We start from the raw sequence: 23545 nt of genomic DNA, 5'->3' as shown, positions 1-23545 counted from the left end.
GCCTGTGGACCCACTTTTCGGAAGTGCGGAGGTCTCTTGAGTCCCGGGAGTCCCACCGAGGGCGTCGGGCGCGCCGGCACTCCCCCACCCCCACCGCCAACTCTCCGGGCCCGGTGCGCGTCGGGCCGGCGGTGGGCGGCGCCTGCGGCTCCATCATGGTGGCGGCTCTGGCTTCCCGGTTCTGGCTCTGGGCTGCGCTGCTCGTCCCTGCAGCCGCGGTCTATGAAGACCAAGTGGGAAAGTTTGACTGGTGCGTACGTGCGGGGCTGGTTCGGAAGCCGGAGGCGCGCGTCCCGTCCCCGCAGCGGTTTCCACGGAGCAGGGCCGGCTGCCGCGCTCGTAGCACCTCGGCAGAGTGGAGGCGGGGGGCCCCTTCCCCACTCCCACCAGGTTCCAAAATGAAGTTTTCAGAGATCGGCCGGGGCGTTTGCAGCGAAGCGCGGCGGACTCTTCCACGCCGGGCCTGGGTGGAGGACCGGGCAGGTTGCACGCTCTCGAATCCGAGCTTGTCATCCAGGCTTGGGGTTCGGGTCAGAGGAGAAGGATTCGCACTGCCCCAGGCAGGGCGCGCTTGCACGACTTGTCAGATCACTAGTGTCGCCAGGTTACTGGTCGCCGGCCCTCAGGGAAATGTTATTGCGCATGCCAAGAGGGCCTTCGTGTCCTACAAGTTCCCCTCCATTCAATCTCAGGGCAACCCTAGGATCAAGGCTTGGCTGCCTTGAGCTCTCATCATCCAGAAAGTTCCCTGCATTTATTTCAGTCATCTCTTACTAAGGCCTTGCTGCCCAGCCTTGACTTGCTTGCCTTTGAATTTCCATTTTGTCAAAGTGTGCCTTGGTTAACTTTTGTCATTCTGTGCCATGGTTAGTTTATTTGCAAAATGGGATTATTAGGTGTCTGTTACTAAGGATGAAGGAGCTAATTCCTTTAAAACAGGTAACAGAAAGCCTAGCTTATGGAGTGCCCGTTGTTCGCACTTTATCTGTCAGAGCCCAAATCAGGTTTCTCTTCTTTGGTGATGTCCTTTTCTTTTATTTGATTTACATATATGTGGAATGTGACAAATGCAGCATAAGTAACTTTAATTTGGGGGGGGGGCAAGGTCTCACTATGAAGTCCATGCTGGCCTTGAACTCAACATCCTCTCAGCCTCCTGAGTGCTGAGACATAAATTCTATTTTTAGTGGTGTGTGCAAATACTCCCAATGTCATATTTGTATATTGTATACAGTGGACAACTACAGTTTAGCAGAGTGCTAGGTTTGTGCAACTTTCAAACAGGAATAAATAGTAGAAAATACACCAAAATGTTGAAAGCATAACCCTCTGTGTGTTTGTGTGCTCATGCACACATGTATGTACCAGAACTCAGGGCTTGGACATTGCCCCTTTTTGCTCAAGGCTGGAGGTCTACCATTTGAGCTACATCTCCACTTCTGGTGGGGATAGGAGTCTCATGGACTTTCCTGCCTGGGCTGGCTAGCTTTGATGGCTGGCTTTGAACTGGGATCCGTAGATCTCAGCCTCCTGTGTAGTAGGGATTATAGGCATGAGTCACTGATGTCTGACTCCCCCCCTCCTTTGGGGGGAGGTTAGTCGTGGGGCTTGAACTCAGGGCCTGAGCATTGTCCCTGGCATCTTTTTGCTCAAGGCTAGCACTTACCTTTTGAACCAGAGCACCACTTGTGGCTTTATCTGTATGTGTAGTGCTGAGGAATCCAACCCAGGGCTTCATGCATGCTAGGCAAGCACTGTACCACTAAGGCCACATTCCCAGCCCCTAAACCATATTTTTTACTTCAGTTGACCCTATGCTGTGCTGAATGGCCCACACCTGTAATCCCAGCAGTTGAGAGTTGGAGGTCATATTGAAGCCAGCCTGGGCTAAAGAGAAAGGAAAAGCTGTGGAGAACAAAGTCCTGTCCTAGTCTGAGTAGCTTTGTTGGATACTTTGTACTGTTTTTCTGGAGATGTTAGTGAAAGTAGAAAGAGAGTAGTCAGATTTGATTTTTGGGCTCCTCAAGGCAGGGTCTGCATGTTTCTGGCTTATAAACTGAGTGCCTAGTCCTGCTTTCAGTGATTACAAAGTAGATTGTAACTTTAGTAGGGTATGGGCCAGGGCCTCTTTGGGTGAGGGTTACTTCTCTTAGTATGTATGTATTTAACTGGAAAACTTGTTCCTTTGCTTTTTTTTTTTTGGCCAGGCCTGGGGCCTTGGACTCAGGGCCTGAGCACTGTCACTGGCTTCTTCCCGCTCAAGGCTAGCACTCTGCCACTTGAGCCACAGCGCCGCTTCTGGCCGTTTTCTGTATATGTGGTGCTGGGGAATCGAACCTAGGGCCTCGTGTATCCGAGGCAGGCACTCTTGCCACTAGGCTATATCCCCAGCCCTGTTCCTTTGCTTTTGACTCTACTGCATGGGAATTTTGTTTTGGGTTAGATCTCTTCAGTAATAGACATTCCTTCTGTGTGGCAAAGTGGTTGTGTGGTGATCACCTAGGACTTTGTCTTTTCTCACACTTTTTTGTGCAGTGATTTCTTTGCCCCTTATAGCCCCTGCACTCTTCCATAGGAGACAGCAGTATGTTGGGAAGCTCAAGTTTGCCTCCTTGGAATTTTCCCCCGGATCCAAGAAGTTGGTTGTGGCCACAGAGAAGAACGTGATTGCAGCATTAAATTCTCGTACTGGAGAGCTTCGTGAGTGAGCTGCACAGTCTGGGTGGTTTGAGGTGGGAATGTAATTCACTTAGCAGACACCATGGGAACACATATGAATGTGAGACAGCTCTGTCACCACTGATCAGAATGAATTTGAGCAGCCTGTGGTGGACCATACCTGCCTGGCTGCCTGAGTTAGGGATGTGTTGGTCAAAGATGCTTTTTTTCCCCCCCAAGTTTTTTTTTTTTTTTTTGGTACTGGGGATCGAACCCAGGACATTGTACTTGCTAGGCAAGCGCTTTGCCACTTAGCTACATCTCAGCCCAAGATGCCTGTCTTTTTTTTTTTTTTTTTTTTTGTGGCCAGTCCTGGGGCTTGGACTCAGGGCCTGAGCACTGTCCCTGGCTTCTTTTTGCTCAAGGCTAGCACTCTACCACTTGAGCCACAGCGCCACTTCTGGCCATTTTCTGTATATGTGGTGCTGGGGAATTGAACCCAGGGCCTCATGAATACGAGGCAGGCACTCTAGCCACTAGGCCATATCCCCAGCCCAAGATGCCTGTCTTATTGCATTGTTACTTCTTTTTTCAGGTTTGTTATCTTTAAATATTTAGTATATTTGTATAATTGGCCTTCACAGTTTATTTGCTTAGGCCTCAGTATTCTTAAATAAGGTGCTCTTGCAAAAACTATATTATTTTACAGTAAAAGCCTAGATGACTCCCTGAAATTATCTCTGCTGACTGGGTTGTTTTAGAAACTAACGTCATAGAAGTAGCATTTGGAATCAGAATTTTTCTTATGATTTGGAATGCTTTTGCTAATTTTTTTTTTTTTTTTTTTTTTTTGGCCAGTCCTGGGCCTTAAACTCAGGGCCTGAGCATTGTCCTTGGCTTTTTTGCTCACGGCTAGCACTCTACCACTTGAGCCACAGCACCACTTCTGGCTTTTTGTATGTATGTGGTGCTGAGGAATCGAACCCAAGGCTTCATGTATACGAGGCAAGCACTTTACCACTAGGCCATATTCCCAGCCCAACTTTTTTTTTTTTTTTTTTTGGCCAGTCCTGGGCCTTGGACTCTGGGCCTGAGCACTGTCCCTGGCTTCTTCCCACTCAAGGCTAGCACTCCGCCACTTGAGCCACAGCGCCGCTTCTGGCCGTTTTCTGTATATGTGGTGCTGGGGAATCGAACCTAGGGCCTCGTGTATCCGAGGCAGGCACTCTTGCCACTAGGCTATATCCCCAGTCCCCCAGCCCAACTTTTGCTAATCTTATTGTTACTTGTTTATGTGTTTGAAGGAGTGGTGAGGGGGCTGGAGGTGTAGAGTTGTCAGATGGGGACTGGTGTCTTCTTCCCCTCATTAACCAATGAGTAGGACTGGTTCATGGCCTCCTGTCTCAATGGTGGTGGATACCTCTGTGCACACAAAGACCTCCTCAGCCCTCTCCCAGTCTTCCCGGGTCATGGTAACATCCATAGGAATGTCTGAATTTCATGTCTCTCAGTGTGGCGCCATGTGGACAAGGGCACGGCAGAAGGGTCTGTGGATGCCATGCTGCTTCATGGACAGGGTAAGCAGAGACTAGCAAGCTCTTTCTCATGGCATCTGCCCCTCTCCTGTGCCTTGGGTCCTTCTATTGGGTAGAGTCTGATGGGGAGAGGAGAAGCGGTGCTTCTGGCAGTGAGGGGCATATCCTCATTTGACATCTGTTGGATGTATAAGTCAGAGTTGGGGCCAGTGCTCTGGGACTTTAAAGGCACTAGGATAAGTGTGGGAAATGACTCCCTCCCCATCTTTCCTTTCCAGATGCAATCACTGTGTCAAGTGGAGGCCGCATTATGCGTTCCTGGGAGACTAACATTGGGGGCCTGAACTGGGAGATAACCTTGGATAGCGGCAGGTAGGAGAAGAAGCCGAATTGCATCATGGATGAGTGGGAGGCTTTGCTGGAGCTTTGCTGCTGCTGCATTGACAGCAATTCTGGGCTGTTTGTCTTTTTCCAGGGACCACTGGAGAGGTGAAGCACATCAGATTTCTTTTTGATGCACTCTGAACTTGTGGGGCATGCGCGTTTAGAGCAGCACTTATTGGGTGCCCTTAGATTCAGCTTTGTATGGAGATGCAGCATTTATCTTTTTGTTTTTCGTGTCTTACCAACATGTGTGAGCTTTGCCATGTTCTAGGTATAGTAACATATATAATGTTTTGTGTATTTTAGTTTTTGTGTTGAGAAACACAAGCTTGAGTACTGTCCCATCTTTGCAAAGTCCGTTTAAGCTGTTGGGTACTTTGCATCAGCACACACATCTTAGGATAGTAATTCACGTGGTAGATGCTGGTGATGGGGATACACGCGTGAATGTGAGACAGCTCTGTCATCAGGGTCACACTCAGCATTGGCCCAAGGACAGCACTGCCTTGACAGGTGTGCAGTAGTAGTTTGGCCTGGCTGCTGTGGAGTCCTAGGAGAAGAAACAAACAACTGGAAGCAGTTTGAGTGGTTGCAGTGTAGCCATTCATCCTGGCTAAGGACAGGCAGAGTCAGGATTAGCATCCAGCATATTTAACTCCAAAGCCTGTTTGCTTCCCCACCAAGGAGCAATGGCAGCAGACTGCTCTAGCATGAGGTTCTCACCACTCTCTATGCTTAGTTTCCAGGCACTCGGGCTGGTGGGGCTGCAGGAGGCAGTGCGCTATGTCGCTGTCCTGAAGAAGACTACTCTGGCTCTCCATCACCTCTCCAGTGGGCACCTGAAGTGGGTGGAGCATCTCCCAGAAAGGTAAGGCCAGGTATTGGTGACCTTGTCCCTCTCCCTGCAGCCTTCTTTCTCCTTCAGGTCCTCCAGCAGGGCGCTCACGTTGGTGTGTGTGATGTGGTACATTTGCTGGATACAAGCCTAAGCACGGAGGCTGTGGCTGTATTTGGAGTGTCCTTTGCAAGAATGAGAAAACTCCTGCTAAATTGGGGCACTGGAGCTGTCCAAGCAAGAGAGCCTCTTGCTCATGGGTGATGTGGTGCTTTGGAGTTTTTGACTTCTAGTTCAAGTTAGCCTGAATGTTTTGTTCGTATTAAGAGTTAAAACAAGGGCTGGGATATGGCCTAGTGGCAAGAGTGCTTGCCTCATATACATGAAGCCCTGGGTTCGAGTCCCCAGCACCACATATATAGAAAATGGCCAGAAGTGGCGCTTTGGCTCAAGTGGCAGAGTGCTATCCTTGAGCAAAAAGAAGCCAGGGACAGTGCTCAGGCCCTGAGTCCAAAGCCCAGGACTGGCAAAAAAAGTTAAAACAAGATGAACCCAGGGTGATTGGTGCTCTATGTGTATGTGGGTAGGCCCAATGTCACCCCTTCTTTAACCTAAGAAAAGCAAGGCATCTGGTTTTATGTTTACTCTCAGTTCTAAATGGCAAATAATTCAAATTAAAAACAAAAATGAGGCTGGCAGAACTTCGAGGTAGAACACTTGTCTAGCATAGTGAGGTCCTGGTTTGATCACCAGCACTTCAAAGAAACTCCAGAGACCCTTCCCCCCTAATACCTGAAAATCAAAAGCAAAATCCAAAATGTGGCATCTAAAGCCAGCCTATTTGGGGATTGCTAGTTTGTGGTAGCTGGCTAAGGACTGGCAGCCTGGCTATGGAAGATCTCTGGGGAACATTCCTGCCTGAGGGCTAATGCTATTGTCTTGTTGTCTTCTGTCCCTCTTAGTGACAGCATCCACTACCAGATGGTATATTCTTACGGTTCTGGGGTAGTGTGGGCCCTTGGCGTTGTTCCCTTCAGCCATGTGAACATTGTCAAGTTTAATGTGGAAGATGGAGAGATTGTCCAGCAGGTATGGCGGGCATAGGGCTTGAGGCACCTTGGGAGTGCCTTCTTTGTACTGGGGACCAGGGGTTTTGGTTGGGCGGATGCAAAGGCTTCATGGTCTTTGATTTAGATTGCTTGCTGCTGCCCTGTCCTCATCTGCACGTGTTTAAAGTACTTGTGTTTGCACGTGAGGTGGCTAAAAGTACTAGCTCTAGTCACTGCCTGTATTTTCTCACATAATGCTGTCAGACAATGACGAGAAATCATGTGCAGCAAATGTAGTAGAGAAACACTTGTCTAAAGAATCAGATTGTCAGCATATGTGTCCAGCGTCCAGAGAGACAATTCTGAGGGTTCTTCATTTGGCTCTTGGGGGGCTGGTGGTGGGCAGTGGGGGTGGAAGAACTCCTTTGGGACCAGCTTCACAGAGCCTTTGAGCTCAGCACCTTCTGAGATGGAGGACGGACGGTCCTTACCGTCCATATCTTATCCTCCATGTCTTTCCTGTAGGTCAGAGTTTCAACCCCATGGCTGCGGCATCTCACTGGAGCCTGTGGTGTGGTGGATGAGGCTGTCCTCGTGTGCCCTGATTTGAGCTCCCGTTCCCTCCAAACTCTAGCTCTGGAGACAGAATGGGAACTTCGGCAGATCCCCTTGCAGGTGAGAGTCCTCAGCTGCCCTAGGCATTGTCTGGGACCTAGCAGAGGTGACATGATTCCCTGGGTGGGGAGTGGTATATTTCTGGGTGGTGTTGCTGCTTCCTTCCTGAGCTGGGCATCCCTGGGGAGTTGTTCAGGCCTCTGAGTTACCTGGAGTAAGGAAATGGTTGGTAACATTCACTGGCAGAGTGGGGCAGAGGATCTAAGCCTGGGTAGGACAGTGGCTGATTGACCTCTCTTCCTGATCCTTCTTTTCTTATCTTCCTCAGTCTCTCAACTTAGAATTTGGAAATGGATTCCAACCCCGGGTCCTCCCCACCCAACCCAATCCTGTGGAGCCTTCTCGGGCCCAGTTCTTCCTGCAGGTGTCCCCGAGCCACTATGCTCTGCTGCATTACCACCATGGAGCTCTGAGTCTGCTCAAGAACTTTCCCCAGGTAACCATGGGTACCTCGATGGCTGGGATGCAGGTGGGTGTAGTGAAGACAAGGTTGCTCGGAGGCAGTGTTTGCTCTTAGGCCCTGAACCCATGACACCATTCTGTAAGGGGCTGGAAAGGAGTGGCTGGAGAGTAGGAATAGGGGTACTTTGTCTCCTTTGTGTTACATAGGATCTTTAGTAAGTGTTGCCTTACTATGGGAAGAGATGCCAGTCAGAGCCTCCCTATACATAGCAGTGCAGCCTGGAGTTTAGGGTGACCCGTGCCTGGGCTGGAGGGAGGGCAGAGTTCTGTTAGATGCACCGGGGGCCTTACTCTGCTCTAAGATGCTCAAAGTTGGAACCACTTTGAACTCTTAGGTCAGAGGCCTTCCCTTGACGGGAAGTGATCCTCTGCAAGGCTGCTGGTTAGGAGAGCCCCACTGGGAACTGATGCCTTGCTTTCTCCCTAGACCGCCCTCGTGAGCTTTGCCACCACAGGGGAGAAGACCGTGGCCGCAGTCATGACCTGTCGGAATGAAGCGGTGAGTACCGAGAGTCACCTCATCTCTGCCAGGATCCCTGGCAGTCAGGAGTCTGGTCAGGTTGAATGCAGCAAGGAGAGGCTGCTGTGCATACTCCCTTCCTCTTCAGGAATCAGACCCTTGCTCTTCGGGCCGGGGTGACATGACCATTTCACTTTTTCCTGGGACTGTTCATGGGTGCATGGGCTTATGAGTAGGGATGAGAAAGGAGGTTTGCTTTCCCCTAGTGCTGAAAATACATAAAAGCTTCATTTTGGCACCTGGAAGTGACTCAGTGTTTTCCCATCTTTCCTCTAATAGAAACCAAGCAATTCTGAAGATGGGTCAGCGGCAAGCTTTTCAGAGAAGTCCAGTGTACAGGTAGGGTGGCATTGGGCAGTGTGCCAAATCTGGGGTCATTGAGGAAGTTGCGTGTGGTTGAGGCTAGTAGGTCTCCTCAAATTCCCAGATTCATATAAGCTCTGGGTACTGTAAATTGGACAGTGTTTGCTTTGGTCCTTTTTCATGGGGTAGAATCTCTGGTATTTGTTCCTAACCCCTTTTCTCCTTTGGGGCCTCAATTTCTGGATTTCTCAGGATCCAGTGGCTGGTAGAGCTGAGTAGTCTTCTGTGCTGTGCCACTAGGTGTTAGTGTAGGACCCTGGCTAGAGTTGAGGCTTCGCTGTGGTTTTCTCTCTCGGTCGCAGTCATACCTCTTTGGAAAGTCTCTGCTACACTGTACCTTCCAGCTTCCTTCTAAGACAAGTATAGGAGTTGTTTATTTATTTACTACATACCTCTTTAAAAAATACAAGTTGTTGGGGGGGGGAATGAGGGTGGAGGTAACAAGTTGAACAGGAAATGTATCCACTGCCTTATGTATGAAACTAACCCCTCTGTACATACTTTGACAATAAATAAATAGTCAAAAAAATAAAATTTCACAATAAAAAAGATACAAGTTGTTGATTTACTAGGTATGTTTTTTGCCTTAGGACTCAGTTTTTCTTTCTTTCTTTTTTTTTTTTTTTTTTTTTTGGCCAGTCCTGGGCTGTGAACTCAGGGCCTGAGCACTGTCCCTGGCTTCTTTTTTGCTCAAGGCTAGCACTCTGCCACTTGAGCCACAGCGCCACTTCTGGCCATTTTCTGTATATGTGGTGCTGAGGAATCGAACCCAGGGTCTCATGTATACGAGGCAAGCACTCTTGCCACTAGGCCATATTCCCAGCCCCCTTAGTTTTTCTTTGATTCATATTTTTCTTTGCATTCATTTTCCCTTTAGTCTGAATTCTTTTTTTTTGTCCAAGGTTGGGACTTTTGAGTTGGCTCTTTTGCTCATAGGCTGGTGCTCTCCCTCCTGAGTCATGCCTCCAACCCCTAGTTAGATTTTTTTTTGGTGGGTCATGAGGCTTGAACTCAAAGCACTGTCCCTGAGCTCTTTTTGCTCAAGGATAGCACTCTACCTCTTTGAGCCACAGTGCAATTTCTGGTTTTTGAGTGGTTATTTGGAGATAAGAGTCTCACAGGGTTCGCTTCAAACTGTGTTCCTCAGATCTCAGCCTCCTCAGTGGCTAGGATTACATGGGATTACACACATGAGCCACCAGCACCTGGCGAGGGAGATTTTTTTTTTTTTGCCAGTCTTGGGTCTTGAACTCAGGGCCTGGGCACTGTTCCTGAGCTTCTTTTGCTCAAGGCTAGCACTCCTTTTTCTGTTTATGTGGTACTGAAGCATCGAACCCAGGGCTTCATGCATGTTAGGCAAGCACTCTACCACTAAACTACACTTCCTGCTTGAGGGAGATCCTTTTATTACTATTATTTTTTCAGTTGTGGGGCTTGAACTCTGGGCCTGGATGCTGTCCCTGAGCTCTTCAGCTCAAGGCTAATGCTCTACCACTTGAGCCACAGTACCACTTCTGGTTTTCTGGTGGTTAATTGGAGATAAAAGTCTCATGGACTTACTCAGCCTCCTGAGTAACTAGGATTACAGGTGTAAGCCAATGGTGCCAGGCAGGAAGATCCTTTTAATTGACCCATCCTGTTTGTACCTCTAGGATTCGCTGATGTGCTTCAACCAGACCTACACCATTAACCTCTACTTAGTGGAGACAGGTCGGCGGCTCCTGGACACGGCGATTTCCTTCAGCCTGGAGCAAAATGGCACCCGACCTGAAAAGGTGAGACAGCCTCTCCCTTCAGACTCCGTCCTGCAGGCTTGTCATGGTGGGGCCAGGCTGCAGCCATGGGCTGTGCGTGGATGTGATTGCTTGTCCTTCCTAAGCCACAGACTGATCATCAGCAGAGGTTATGCCCAGCTGCCGCTGCTCAGCCTTCAGCTTGTTTGCTGTTGTTGCAGCTGTCTCAGTAGTGGTTGTTACTGATCTGGTTTATAGATGGAAGTGGCGTTCAGTGGTGTTTGGTATCCTGCCCAGGGCTGCATACCTAGTAAGACCTGTTGCAGGTGTTCAGACGGACTGTCTGAAACCCTAGTTACACTTGTCATCTTCCCTAGTGTCCTATGGGTCATGATGTGTTCCTCCACTTCTGTCTGTGGCTTCTTCATCTTTGAAGTAGGAAGTCCAGTTGGGGCCTTCTGCTCATTCTGTGAGCTATGACCTGGGCCTGGGTGAATGATGCCTGGCCACATACTCAAGTCCTTCGTGGACAGGTCCAAGGGCCCAGGACCATTGCTCTGTTGACTCCCAGGATCGTACCTTATTGTGGTATCCAGGTAGTAGCTGTATTGTTTAGACATCAAGTAGTGCCAGGGCCTGGACCTCAGCCCTCTCCTGACATTTGCATCTTGGGATGTGGCACTCCCAGAGGCATCTGGAGTCTCACTGACGGCTTGGCTTCCAGCTGTACATCCAGGTGTTCTTGAAGAAGGATGACTCAGTGGGTTACCGGGCTCTGGTGCAGACGCAGGACCACCTGCTGCTTTTCCTGCAGCAGCTAGGTGAGTACCTCAGCCAGCCCATATGGCCAGCCTGTCCAGGAGTTGTGTTCAGGCTGGTTCCCCATCAGGGATCACATGGAGTGTACCCTGAGCATTTTCCCCAGAGCCACTTGTCTGCTCCTCAGTAATTCCTTAGCGTTCAGGGTGGGTTTAGAACCTTCCTCACTTGATGTCTTCATTCTAGCCCCTTGTTCTGTCTGCTGTTTCTTCTTGTATACCAGCCACCTAGAAGAGTCTCCGGAGGGCCAGGGAGGTGGTAAGCTGAGCTCTTGTAAACTGTTTCCTATAGCGGGGAAGGTGGTGCTGTGGAGCCGCGAGGAGTCCCTGGCTGAAGTGGTGTGCCTGGAGATGGTGGACTTGCCCCTGACTGGGGCCCAGGCCGAGCTGGAAGGAGAATTTGGCAAGAAGGCAGGTATGAACTGAAGGGGTGGGACAGCAGAGTGGTTGCTGTGGGGCTGGGTTTGCTGATTAGATCTCATGGTCTCCCTGGCTTCCTGGGCTCCGCCTGATGTTCCATAGGAGCTCTGTGGCCTGGTTGCAGCGTGTTTGTGGCCCTGTGGTGTACACATCCGGTCTTCCCATGAAAGAGCCTCTGTGGGGAAGTTTGGAGGCACAGACTCCTTCACGCAGGGAAGTGCTACTGTGGCCCAAAGTGGTAGAGTGCTAGCCCTAAACAAAAAAGCTCAGAGAGTGCTCAGCCCGCGTTCAAGGTCCACAACCACCACTACCACTAAAGAAAATACTGTCTTGTTGGGCATCAGTGGCTCATGCCTGTACTCCTAGCTACCCAGGAGGCTGAGATCTGAGGGTCACAGTTTGAAGCTAGCCCAGACAGGAAAGTCTATGAGACTCTTCCCTACAATTAGCCACTAGAAAACTGGATGGAAGTGGTCCTGTGGCTCAAAGTGGTAGAGCACTAGCCTTGAGCAAAAAAGCTCATGGACAGTGCCCAGGTCCTGAGTTCAAGCCCCAGGACTGACAAAAACAACAAACTCCACTTAGTATAATAGCCGTCATTGCCCGAGTACTTAAATACTTAAATGTCAGGTACCATGTCAGAGATTGTTCATACATTGTCCCCACAGGCATACAGAAAATAAATGATTCCTCTGTTTATTGTAGAGATAGCCCAGTACCTAGCCCTGTGAACTTGACTTACTCCATTCTGTGTCAGCCCCCCCCCCCCCCCACCCCCCGAGCCATTCATCCAGCTCCCTGGTCCATAGCTGCTGAGGGCCTACTCTGGGCAAGGGACCCCCAGTGGGCAGCACTCATTTTTCTTAAGCTGAGGATTAATTTGACTTTACTATTTGTTTCTGCTGCCTGGATCCAGCAATTCAAGGTAAATCCTATTGTGTGCTGCTTTGTTGCTTGTTGCCTGCCCACATGACTAGCTTTGGTTGTTTGTTTCTCCTGACTTGCATCAGTGAGGTGCACGTCTGTGGAGACTGCTCAGTTTGTGCCCTGTCCCTTCTGCTCCTCACTTTCCTTCCTTGAGCCGAGGTGGATGGGAAACAGACGAGCGAAGGTACTGCTCTAGTGAGTACTTCCTATGTACCTGGCAGTGTGCTAAACCGTAAGTCATATGTACATCATATGATCTAATCTTTGCACCAGCCTCTGGGCTCCAGGCCATTTTGTAAGTGAAGAATCAGAGCATAGAGGTTAAGTAAGAGGTTAAGTTTTCCAGAATCACACAGTTGTGAGGCCTGGAGCTGATTTTTTTTTTTTTTAAATACTGGTTCTGGGGCTTGAACTGAGGGCTTGGATGTTGTTCCTGAGCATTTTTGCTCAAGGCTAGCACTCCACCTGTGGAGTGTTACAGACTTTGTTGCCTAGGCGGGCTTCAACCTATGATCTTCAGATCTCAGCCTCCTAAGTAGCTAAGATTACAGGCATGAGCCATGGAGTGCAGTTTTAATCCGGGCCTGCCAGACTCTATGACCATGTTACTTTGTCACCAAGTCTCTGGTCTCTGGTAGCAGAGATGGGAAGAGTGGTGGCCTCAGGAATAGAGTCAGGGAGAGAGGAGTGATGGCCCTGGAAATGGGTGGCAGGAAGGCCTGTTGGGAGTCAGTGAAACAGTCAGCCTTTAGGAATGTAGCAGTGGGAAATGGAAGCATGGTTGCTGGTCCATACACTGCACCTTGTGCCCCTACATTCGCACTTTTCTGGCTTCGTTGGCACCCCTATGCCTTCCCCTAGCCGACTTGGATGCAGGCTGTGGTGGAGACATTCACAGCATGGCTGTATCCTGCATGGCTGGTCCTTGACCACCTAGTCCCTTATTATAAGTTTCCAGGCATATCAAGTTTTAAGAGCAAGCAAGGTAAGGCGGTTTCAGAAGCTTGTGCATGGCTGAACCTGAGTGTGAGACTACATGTGTCAGACACAGATGCTCTTTGGCCTTGTAGGCTGGAGTGCGAGTGACCTGAAGGCTCTGCAGGAGAGGGAGAGGTCCCTCTCTAGGGAAAACACACACTGCTGGAGACCTGGTCTGATTAGTATGTTGCCTTTCCCTGACACTAGATGGTTTGCTGGGGATGTTCCTGAAACGCCTCTCGTCTCAGCTCATCCTGCTGCAGGCATGGACTTCCCACCTCTGGAAAATGTTCTATGATGCTCGGAAGCCCCGAAGTCAGATCAAGAATGAGATCAACATTGACACTTTGGCCAGAGATGAGTTCAACCTGCAGAAGATGATGGTGATGGTGACAGCTTCAGGCAAGGTGAGGGAGTGAGCTCCACCCTCTGGAGTTTAGGGATTGGGAAATAAAATGCTTTGTCAGGTATGGGATAGTGCTGCTTCCAGTTCACAAGGATAGAATCAGTTCTGTGAGTTCTCTTTCTAGTTGTGAGCCAAGCACTTGTTTATCTTGCAGCTTTTTGGCATTGAGAGCAGTTCTGGCACTATCCTGTGGAAACAGTATCTGCCTAGTGTGAAGCCAGACTCCTCCTTCAAACTGATGGTACAGCGAACTACAGCACATTTCCCCCACCCCCCACAGTGCACCCTGCTGGTTAAGGACAAGGTGAGCCCTAGGGGCGGGGCTGTTTATATGTTTTTCAGTTTATATCTCTCCCAGTCTTTTGTGAATCTGAGTCCCCTCCAAAAATTATTCAAAGGTTAGGACTGTTGTTCTTGCTACTTTTTGCCTGGGTAGAAGAAATCTCCAGCTCTGATGTGGAGTTGACTGGAAAATGGGTGGGAGATTGTTGGTAGCTGAGTGTTTGCTAGTGTCTCTGTAAGGGCACAGAGTTTGGTATGTCGGCCTCTAAATTAGCTTGGACTTTTCTGGATCCATTCTGACAGTTTTATGACGGGGGAATTTGGCAATTGATACATGACTTTTTAATTGTTGCTGGTGCTAGAAATAAAACCCAGGGCCTCATACCTACTGAATAGGCTCTCTACCACTAAGCTAAACACCTAACCCAGTTTTTGACACCCCCCCACCCCTTTTTCTTTTCCCAGTCCTAGGGCTTGGACTCAGGGCCTGAGCTCTGATCCTGGCTTCTTTTTGCTCAAGGCTAGCACTCTACCTCTCGAACCACAGCACCACTTCCAGCCTTTTTGTGCTGCTGGAATGGAACCCCGGGCTTTGTGCATGCTAGGCAAGCACTCTACCACTAAGCCACATTCCCAGCCCCAGTTTTTGACCTTTTGATTAGTTTGGTAGAATGTTTAGTTCTCGATGGCTTAGGGGCAGAAGCGATTTGACATTTTTTCTTTGCATGTCTGCCTAGGGGATCATCCAAATGATTTCTTTACATTAGAACTTATTTTCCACAAAGAGTGCAGAGACTGAGGAATTCCTCACAGCTGAGCTGAACTCTCAGCTTGCCAGATTTACCTGTACGACTTGCATTCTCCCCCTGTTGGAATCTGACACTTTGTCACCCATTTTAGGAAACAGGAATGAGTTCTCTGTATGTCTTCAATCCTATTTTTGGCAAGTGGAGCCAGGTGGCTCCCCCCGTGTTGAAGCGCCCCATCTTGCAGTCCTTGCTTCTTCCAGTCATGGACCAAGACTATGCCAAGGTGTTGCTGTTGATAGATGATGAATACAAGGTACAGTCTTCAGCAGGGTGGAGGCATCCAAGTGCAGCTGGATGTGGGGGTGGGTGGTTGGACACAGGTGGTGGGCTAGAGATGGAGTGCTAGCTACTGTCAGTGCATGTTTGTGTCAAGGCATCCTCAGAGACATGGCTGCTGTTCCTATACTTGTGAACGCTCAGGGAGTTAACTAAATTTAAGCCCTAGACAGAGTTCAGTAGACTGGTTCCATTAAGATTCTGCTATAAAGCTGGGCACTGGTGGCTCATGCCTGTGATCCTAGCTACTCAGGAGGCTGAGATCTGAGAATTACAGTTCAAAGCCAGCTCAGGCAGGAAAATCTGTGAGACTTATGTCCAGTTAACCTCCAGAAAACCAGAAGTGGAGCTGTGGCTCAAAGTGGTCAAGTGCTAGCCTTGGGCAAAAATGCTCAGGGACTGCACCCAGACCCTCGGTTCAAGCCCCGTAACTGAAAAAACAAAAACAGATTGTAGCTTTATGCTTCAGGATCTCTTTGATGGAAAAGCAGTAATGGTAGTAAGAAATGGAGCCTGAGATTCTTGAATTCTCCTTTAATGCTTTTTGTGGGCCATTTGGGTTTTTCAAGGTCACAGCTTTCCCAGCTACCCGGAATGTCTTACGACAGCTCCATGAGCTGGCTCCTTCCATCTTCTTCTATTTGGTTGATTCAGAGCAGGGACGGCTCAGTGGATATCGGCTTCGGAAGGTAAGGACTCGGACCTCTAGCAGGACTTTGTGAGGGCTGTGATTCTTTCCCCGTGATTTGACTAAGGCCAGCCAGTCTGTGTCTGCTTCAGAGTAAGTTGCTCACGCTGCTGGGAAAGCTGCTGTGGGTAGAGATGGTCTGGATGCTGCTGACCCAGCAGTGCCTGACGGGCCACATCTCTGCCCTTTTGCACCTCATTCCCCAGTCTCTTTCTGTACTGCAGGCTGTGTTTCACCACTTGGAGGAAGGGAGGTATGAATAGTGGCTGAGTAGTGATTGGGAGTTTATACAAAGGTGATAGGATTCACCAGCTGCTGCAATATCTGCTTTGAGTTTCAGTTCTAGAGATGGGATTGCTTTTCTCTGCTTCTGATGTACTTGAACCCCTGTGCAGATGTTGGTATACATTGGCTGACAAGGTTACAAAAGGCTGGGCCTTAGCCTTGTTAGTAGGGCTGTATAGAAGGGTACATGCTTTCTAGGGAGCCTTCTGCTTCTTTCCTGTGAAGCCTGTCGAACAAGCTCACAGAGAGCTTGAGGTTTTGAACCCAGCTGTCAAGTTTGTAGTCCAGCTTTATTACTTTTTTTTTTTTTTTTGTACTTATACTGGGGCTTGAATTTAGGACATGGGCACTCTCCTTTAGCTTTTTCGCTCAGTAGTTAGGATTACAGATGTGAGCCACTGGTACCTGGCTCAGAAACCCCTTTTTTATTGAAGTAAACTGTTGAGAGAACTACAGAACTGTTCGTTGTGCCTTGATTTCTGGAGCACACTCTGTCCATGGCAGTGAGATGAGGAGGAGAGAGGAGTACCTCCCAGGCTCACACGCACAGCCTTGCAGGGCTGCAGTGCTCTATCCTGTGGGCAACATGGATGCGCTGAACAGTGTGCACAGAACTGTGCAGCAGACGTTTCAGGGTCCTGCCAACTTAGCCATTTACTGCTGGGCCTTAATAAATGGTAACCTTCCCTTGGAAAGATCTTTCTTACTGGCTCCCCCCCCTTTTTTTCCCCCTGTGGTACTAGGTACTAGGTACTTTGTACTTGCTAGGGAAGTACTATACCACTTGAACCTTGTTCCCAGTCCCTTTTACTTTAATTTTCTGAAGGAAAAAAAATTACAGATAGGTTTTTGTACTTGGACCATGGTCCTGTGTAGTTGGGATCAGAGGGGTGTCTTACAATATCTGGCCTTTTAATACTTCTCTTAATCAAAGTGAGAGTTCAAAACTTCTTCATAAGCCAGATCTTTTTTGGAATATTTCAAGGATTTCTGATCTTCTGAGCTTATTCCTCCCAGCAAAAGGCCTCAGAGACTGAATAGGAGTACTTGTCAGCTGCAGCTGTCTCAGGCCTATCATCTGTTGTGCTCACAAGCACTTTTGTTCCCATTTAGGATCTTACCACTGAACTGAGCTGGGAGCTGACTATTCCTCCCGAAGTGCAGCGTATCGTCAAGGTGAAGGGGAAGCGCAGCAGCGAGCATGTCCATTCCCAGGGCCGGGTGATGGGGGATCGCAGTGTGCTCTATAAGGTATAGCACAGTCATGGAGGTTGGTATCTACATGGCCTTGGACAAGTCATTTAATTCCACTTATTGTCTGTGTGTGTGTGTGTGTGTGTGTGTGTGTGTGTGTGTGTGTGTGTGTTTCTGGGCATTGAACTCAGGATCTCCCTCGTGCTACAGAAGCACTTTACCACTGGGCTGCACTTCCTGCCCTAGACATAATACACTCTTCTTAAGATGATGATGATGATGATGTGTGATGATCATGTGAAATACTTGTGTTTACCAGTGCTAAAACTATCTGCTGGTTGTTACTTTGTTTTTGTTTTTTGTTGGTTGTGGGGCTTAAACTCAAGGCTTGGGTGCTGTCCCTGAGCTTTTGTGCTCTGCCACTTTGAGCCACAGCTCCACTTCTGGTTTTTTTGGTGGTTAATTGGAGGTCAGAGTCTCATGAACTTTGCCTGGCCTGGCTTTGAACTGTGATTCTCAGATCTTAGCCTCCTGAGTAGTTAGGATTATAGGCACAGGCCACCAGCATCCAGGTTTTGATTTGAGAAGGTAGCACTGAAGTGAAGAAATGAGCTGTGGATGCCGTGGGAAGACACTTCCAGATAGGTAGCCAGACTATGCCTGCAAATCGGGGCTGTGTGACTCGAACAGAGTAAGGGAAGAGGGACTACTTGGTCAGCGGGTGATGTGGCCAGATTATTGTGGCCTTCATTTGGAGGAGAGGAAGAACCATTCAGAAGTTTTGGGCGAAGCAGTGACCTAAAGGCTGAGCTCTACAGGCTCATTTGGCCTCGCCTGGTCTATAGAGGGCTAAGGAGGGAAGCAGAAGGCCAGATAAGGGCATGGTAGCAGTCTAGATGAGGTGATGGGCTGAAATGGGTTGATAATAGTAGAGGTGATTCTGGATGCTTTGGAAGGTAGAGTCAGTAGGGTGTGTTCATGGATATGGTGTGTGTATGCCGATGAGAGGAGTTGGGTGATACAGGTTTTTAGTTCTGAGTCAGGGATATAGGGAGTTGCTGTTGACAGGTGGGGTCCTGAGGCAGAGCAGGCTTAGGTAGGAAGAACATTGAAGTTGGGGCACATGAAGTGTCAGATGAGACATCTGTGGAGAGGTACCATTAGTAATGAATACATAATTCAGGCATGTCCAGCATTGTAAGCTGTGGTAGACTATGAGATTGGCTGAGGTCTTCAAAAGGCGAGACTTGGAGGAAATTCCCAAGGCCTGAGCCATGCTTAGTGTGTCTGTCACAGAGAGATAGTTAATGGAAGAGAGAGAACCTTCTAGAACCTGAGATGACTCTCCTTTGCTCTAGCTGAGCAGAATATGGGTAGCAGTGGCCACTTCACAATGCTGTTGAAGGATTAAGGGTACACGGTTCCCAGAAGCCACAGTCCAGCTGCAGGGATGAGGTATTTTTATAGGAAGCTCCTCCTTCCTCTGCTAGGCTGGTGTGTTCACAGTACAGCCAAGTGGATGACATGTCATGCTGATGCTAAAGGAGCTTTTCCCTTCCCCAGAGCCTGAACCCCAACCTGCTGGCTGTGGTGACAGAGAGCACAGATGTTCACCATGAGCGCACATTCATCGGCATCTTCCTCATCGATGGCGTCACGGGGCGCATCATCCACTCCTCCGTGCAGAGAAAAGCCAAAGGGCCCGTTCATATCGTGCACTCAGAGAACTGGGTGGTGGTAAGGAGTCACACAAGGAGCACGAGACAACTCAGGAGGTCTCCCTGTGCCTGAAATCCTTTCCAGAAACTCCCCTGCTACTCTGTGTTTTCCTAGGATCCCAACCCACCTCCCCGGGTGGCAGCATAGGTTCTGGTTAAGGGGTGGTGAGGCTCAGGAATCGAACTATCTAGATTTGTTCTCAGCTCTTCCTATTCCTCCCTTTCCAACATTGAACTTGTGATGGGAGCTCTCTGTGTTGTGTCACCAGTGAAGTAGGGATAAAACAGTCGCTTCCAGTCTAGCTCAAAGCAGTGTCCAACACTCGGTTTTAGTGTGGGACCTGTAGCTAAATGTGTCAGGTGCCCTCTAGTGTATTTCTCCTTAACAGTGTATCCAGGACTAAGCCTGAGCTGCCTCCTTCTCTCCCTACAGTACCAATATTGGAACACCAAGGCTCGGCGCAACGAGTTTACTGCTCTGGAGCTCTATGAGGGCACTGAACAATACAATGCCACTGCCTTCAGCTCCCTGGATCGTCCTCAGCTGCCCCAGGTCCTCCAGCAGTCCTACATCTTCCCCTCCTCCATCAGTGCCATGGAAGCCACCATTACTGAGCGGGGCATCACCAGCAGACACCTGCTCAGTGAGTATCAGGAGAAGGCCTCTGGACTGGGAACTGCCTGCAGAGTTGTCCCACCATCTGCATGGGCAGGTTGGCGACGAGGCTCTATTTTACAGACAAATTCTTTTTTTTTGGCCAGTCCTGGGCCTTGGACTCAGGGCCTGAGCACCTTCCCTGGCTTCTTCCCACTCAAGGCTAGCACTCTGCCACCTGAGCCACAGCGCCCCTTCTGGCCGTTTTCCATATATGTGGTGCTGGGGAATCGAACCGAGAGCTTCATGTGTAGGAGGCAAGCACTCTTGCCACTAGGCCATATTCCCAGCCCAGACAAATTCTTTAGCTTTTTTTCACCATACAGCTGTCCACCTCACATTTAGTCCTCATTTCTGGTGAACCTCTTTCCTGGGATCTTTCACCTAGTTTGGAAAAATCTACCTGTGATATTCTCCACATAACCTGTGCGGACTCCGGTGGAAACTGGTGTGATCTCATCCTGTCCAGTCTAGTGACTCTCAGCTTTGGCAGGCACCAGGCATTACTATTTGATTATCAAATAAGAGGAAGCCAGTCCTCTTGGCAGCTTGTGGCCTTGGATCACCATTACTGAAACTGGTGCTGTCTAACGTTGCCTGGTCCTCTGCCCTGCTAGGCTGCCTTCCACAGCAGTGCACAGCCCTCGCATGCTTATTGGGAGGTGTTATTGGATGGAAGTATGGTGATGAGAGGAGATCCATGACCTTCCACACTCTGATACCCATGGCTTGCTTCTAGAACTGGGTTTTCTGATAATTTAGGATGATCTAACATGTGGAGAAACCAGCATCTTCAAGAGTCAGGACAGTTCCATTCACACCCATGCATATTACTGGATTACAGCTTTTAGCTTCTTAAGGGAAGTTCATTTACCCTTTTGAATTTATTTTTGGTAGTACTATGGTTTGAATTCAGAGGCTTGCACTTGCCAGGCAGGTGTTGTACTGCTGAGCTATGCTTCTAGTCCTGTTTGTTTGGCTTTAGTGTTGTATTTTAAATTTCTGTGGTAATAGTATTTTGGTAATAGGAATATAATAGCACTTAAGGTGGGATTGCCTATGTATGAACACGCACTTTCTTCCCCTGCAGTTGGGCTGCCTTCTGGAGCAATTCTTTCCCTTCCTAAAGCCTTGCTGGATCCTCGGCGCCCAGAAATCCCAACAGAACAAAGCAGGTGAGACCCTGTGGGCAGTGCTAAAGGCTCTGACCATAAGGAATTTGACCTCACTGATTAAGCTTGGTCTTCAGTTGGCCATGGTTGTCGGGGTTTGCTGGGGCCAGGATGTGAGCAAGTCCAACAAAGAACTCTGTCCTTCTGGAGCTTACCTTCTACGGAAATGGACAATAAAGCAGTAACAAGTAAAACTTGAAGGGCAGGTACTTGTAAGGGGGGGGGAGAGGATCCTGGGATTGGCTATGACGGGTGTGGTGGGGAATGTGCATGGGAACCTTGGGATGGGTGGCCGGGGGAAGTCCCTCTAGAAAGGTGACTTGTGAGTAAAAACCTGAAATAGTGAAGGGACTCCCCACATGGTATTGGAGGGAGAACAGTCCAGGCAGAGGAAAGAAGAAGCATGACAGCCCTGAGGTCTAAATGCAGAAAGGTCAGGCCTGAGGTAGCATCCCAGGAAGGGAGGCCACGGAAGTCCTGGGATCAGATCGCGGGTGGCAGCCACACACTATCAGCAGTAACTTGTATTACTCACCACCATCTGGATTTTTCCTCACCTTCAACCTGAAGTCTCTGCATTAGGGGTGTGAGGAAGTGTGAGCAGGGAGAGGATGGAGTGCCTCATAGCACCACATGAGAGAGAGCGAAGCTGGGACGGTGTGGGAAGATAATTGGGCTTTTGGAGATACAAGACTGAGGCATTTTTAAGGATAGCAGGAAGCTGGTTTAGTGGCTCAGCATGTGGGTTTGAAAATGCCCTGACTTTCCTCTGGATTGCAGTGTTGGTCAGCTGTGTTAGACTTTGTTTTGAGGTTTAGGACAAGGCAGGAGTCCAGAGCTCAGCCTTTTTCCCTCCAATAGCCTTCCTTCCTACATTTAGCTGCCAAATATTTAATCACCTAATACAAGAAGACATGGAGATTTGAGGTCAGATATGTGGCATGGAGCCCTGGCAGCACTGGAAGGGCTGCCAGGAGACCTCCTTAGGACAGTTCTCAGTGTCCTGTGCTGGCTGATGTTTTGCAGAGAGGAGAACCTGATCCCATACTCTCCAGACGTACAGATCCACGCAGAGCGATTCATCAACTATAACCAGACAGTTTCTCGAATGCGAGGTATCTACACGGCCCCCTCAGGCCTGGAGTCCACTTGTCTGGTGAGTAGAGGCCACAGCTGCCCTGTGGGACGACTGCTCTTGGGTATCACTCCTGGGAAACAGTGGGGACCCCATTTCCTTCCTTACCCAAGTCTGAGGTTGCAGAGGTTCACTGGCTGCTGTTCTTTCTAATTCTTTGTTTCTGCCTTTCAGGTGGTAGCCTACGGCCTGGATATTTATCAAACTCGAGTCTACCCCTCCAAACAGTTTGACGTCCTCAAGGATGACTATGACTATGTGCTCATCAGCAGTGTCCTCTTTGGCCTGGTTTTTGCCACCATGATCACAAAGAGGCTGGCACAAGTGAAACTGCTTAATCGTGCCTGGCGGTAGAGGCCTGGATTTGTGCCAGAGTGGATAGGGAGTTAGCTAAGCAGCTACAGTTGGTGAAGCTTGGCGGAGGCTTGTGTGTGTTGGGTTCTAATCTCCGAGGTGTAAGAAGGTATGTCTTCATGTGGAGTTGGATGCCTTTTGGGGACAGACCTGGTTGGTGTTCACCCAACACAGCTGAGGCATTCCTGTACCTGAGGAACTCTCCACAAAGCTGCTGCTTGGGTTTCTTTACTCATCCAAGAATGTCTGTCTGTCATCCCCTACCCCCACCTGATTTTCTCTTTTTTTGTGTCAGTACTGGGACTGAGGGCCTTACTTGCTTTCTTGGTCTTTTTGCTTAAGGCTAGCACTCTACTACACCTTGAGTTTGACCACAGCTCCACTTACAGCTTTTTGCTGGTGAACTGGGAGATGAGAGTCTCAGACTTTTCTGTCCAGGCTGGCTTCAAACTTTAATCCTCAGATCTCAGCCTCCTGAGTAGTTAGTATTACAGGTGTGAACCACCAGCACTCACCTGATTTTTCTTTGGTGAGGCCTATTCAATTTTGTATGCCTTCTGTATTCCCTGTCTTCTAGAAATTTCCAATTTGCCCTTGCCTTTGCTTCAGTTTGGCTAACTCCAACTCATGTGCCTTTGCTGTACCTGATGGTAGAGAGTAGGATCCATCCATAACGGAGGTTCAAGGACTTAGCCACCCTCTCTCCAATGTGACATAGATGGAAGAGTCTATACTATACATGGTGTCACAATTTTAACTGAGCCTCTAGTTTCATGCTGCCATTCATTAGGTTGGTCCTCCCAATCTTTATTTGTCCTACCCAAGTCTACATTGCTTCTTGGTTTAGTAATCATTGACTGTGCCAGTCTCCCAGCAGGGTTAGAGCAGAGACCTATTTAAAACTATTGAATTGTCCTCTGATTGGGATTTCAAGGGAAGAGAGATAACCTTATAAGCTCTCATTTCACCAATAGTCTGGCCTACTCATCTTACCACCTGAGTAGAGAAAGCTTGTCTGTTTAAGAATCCTACTATTTATTTTTAGCTTAGATTTTTTTTTTTTAATTTTGGGTATGGTATTTGAACCCAGGGCCTCTTATATGTCAAGCATGCACTGTTACCACGCTATACTCCCAGCTAGTTGTTAGGAATAATTGTGGGTCAATGTGTTTCTTTTGAAATAAGGTTTTAAATCTTAAGTGATTTAACTTTGT

The 23545-nt window shown here is 48.8% G+C and overlaps 1 protein-coding gene across 2 annotated transcripts; it reads left to right on the top strand.

Moving 5' to 3' along the window:
- The first annotated feature begins 100 nt into the window (after nt 1–100).
- On the top strand, nt 101–22708 carry Emc1 (ER membrane protein complex subunit 1). Of its 2 annotated transcripts, XM_048350362.1 has the most exons (24): nt 101–250; nt 2576–2700; nt 4170–4235; nt 4472–4565; nt 5317–5445; nt 6375–6501; nt 6987–7136; nt 7405–7572; nt 8026–8097; nt 8398–8457; nt 10134–10256; nt 10939–11035; nt 11325–11447; nt 12369–12377; nt 13565–13764; nt 13918–14067; nt 14946–15107; nt 15700–15819; nt 17217–17354; nt 18861–19034; nt 19449–19659; nt 20761–20845; nt 21869–21998; nt 22152–22708. In XM_048350362.1, exons 1-24 carry the CDS (start codon nt 156–158, stop codon nt 22329–22331), a joined length of 2988 nt encoding a protein of 995 aa, XP_048206319.1. In that variant the 5' UTR covers nt 101–155; the 3' UTR covers nt 22332–22708. The 2 variants fall into 2 exon arrangements, with proteins under 2 accessions (XP_048206319.1, XP_048206320.1); XM_048350363.1 differs by lacking the exon at nt 12369–12377.
- Nucleotides 22709–23545: the final 837 nt, after the last annotated feature.

Source organism: Perognathus longimembris, chromosome 7 (assembly GCF_023159225.1).
Source record: "Perognathus longimembris pacificus isolate PPM17 chromosome 7, ASM2315922v1, whole genome shotgun sequence".
In the NCBI taxonomy this organism is placed as follows: Eukaryota; Metazoa; Chordata; class Mammalia; order Rodentia; family Heteromyidae; genus Perognathus; species Perognathus longimembris.
This window is presented reverse-complemented; position numbering and strand designations above follow the sequence as displayed.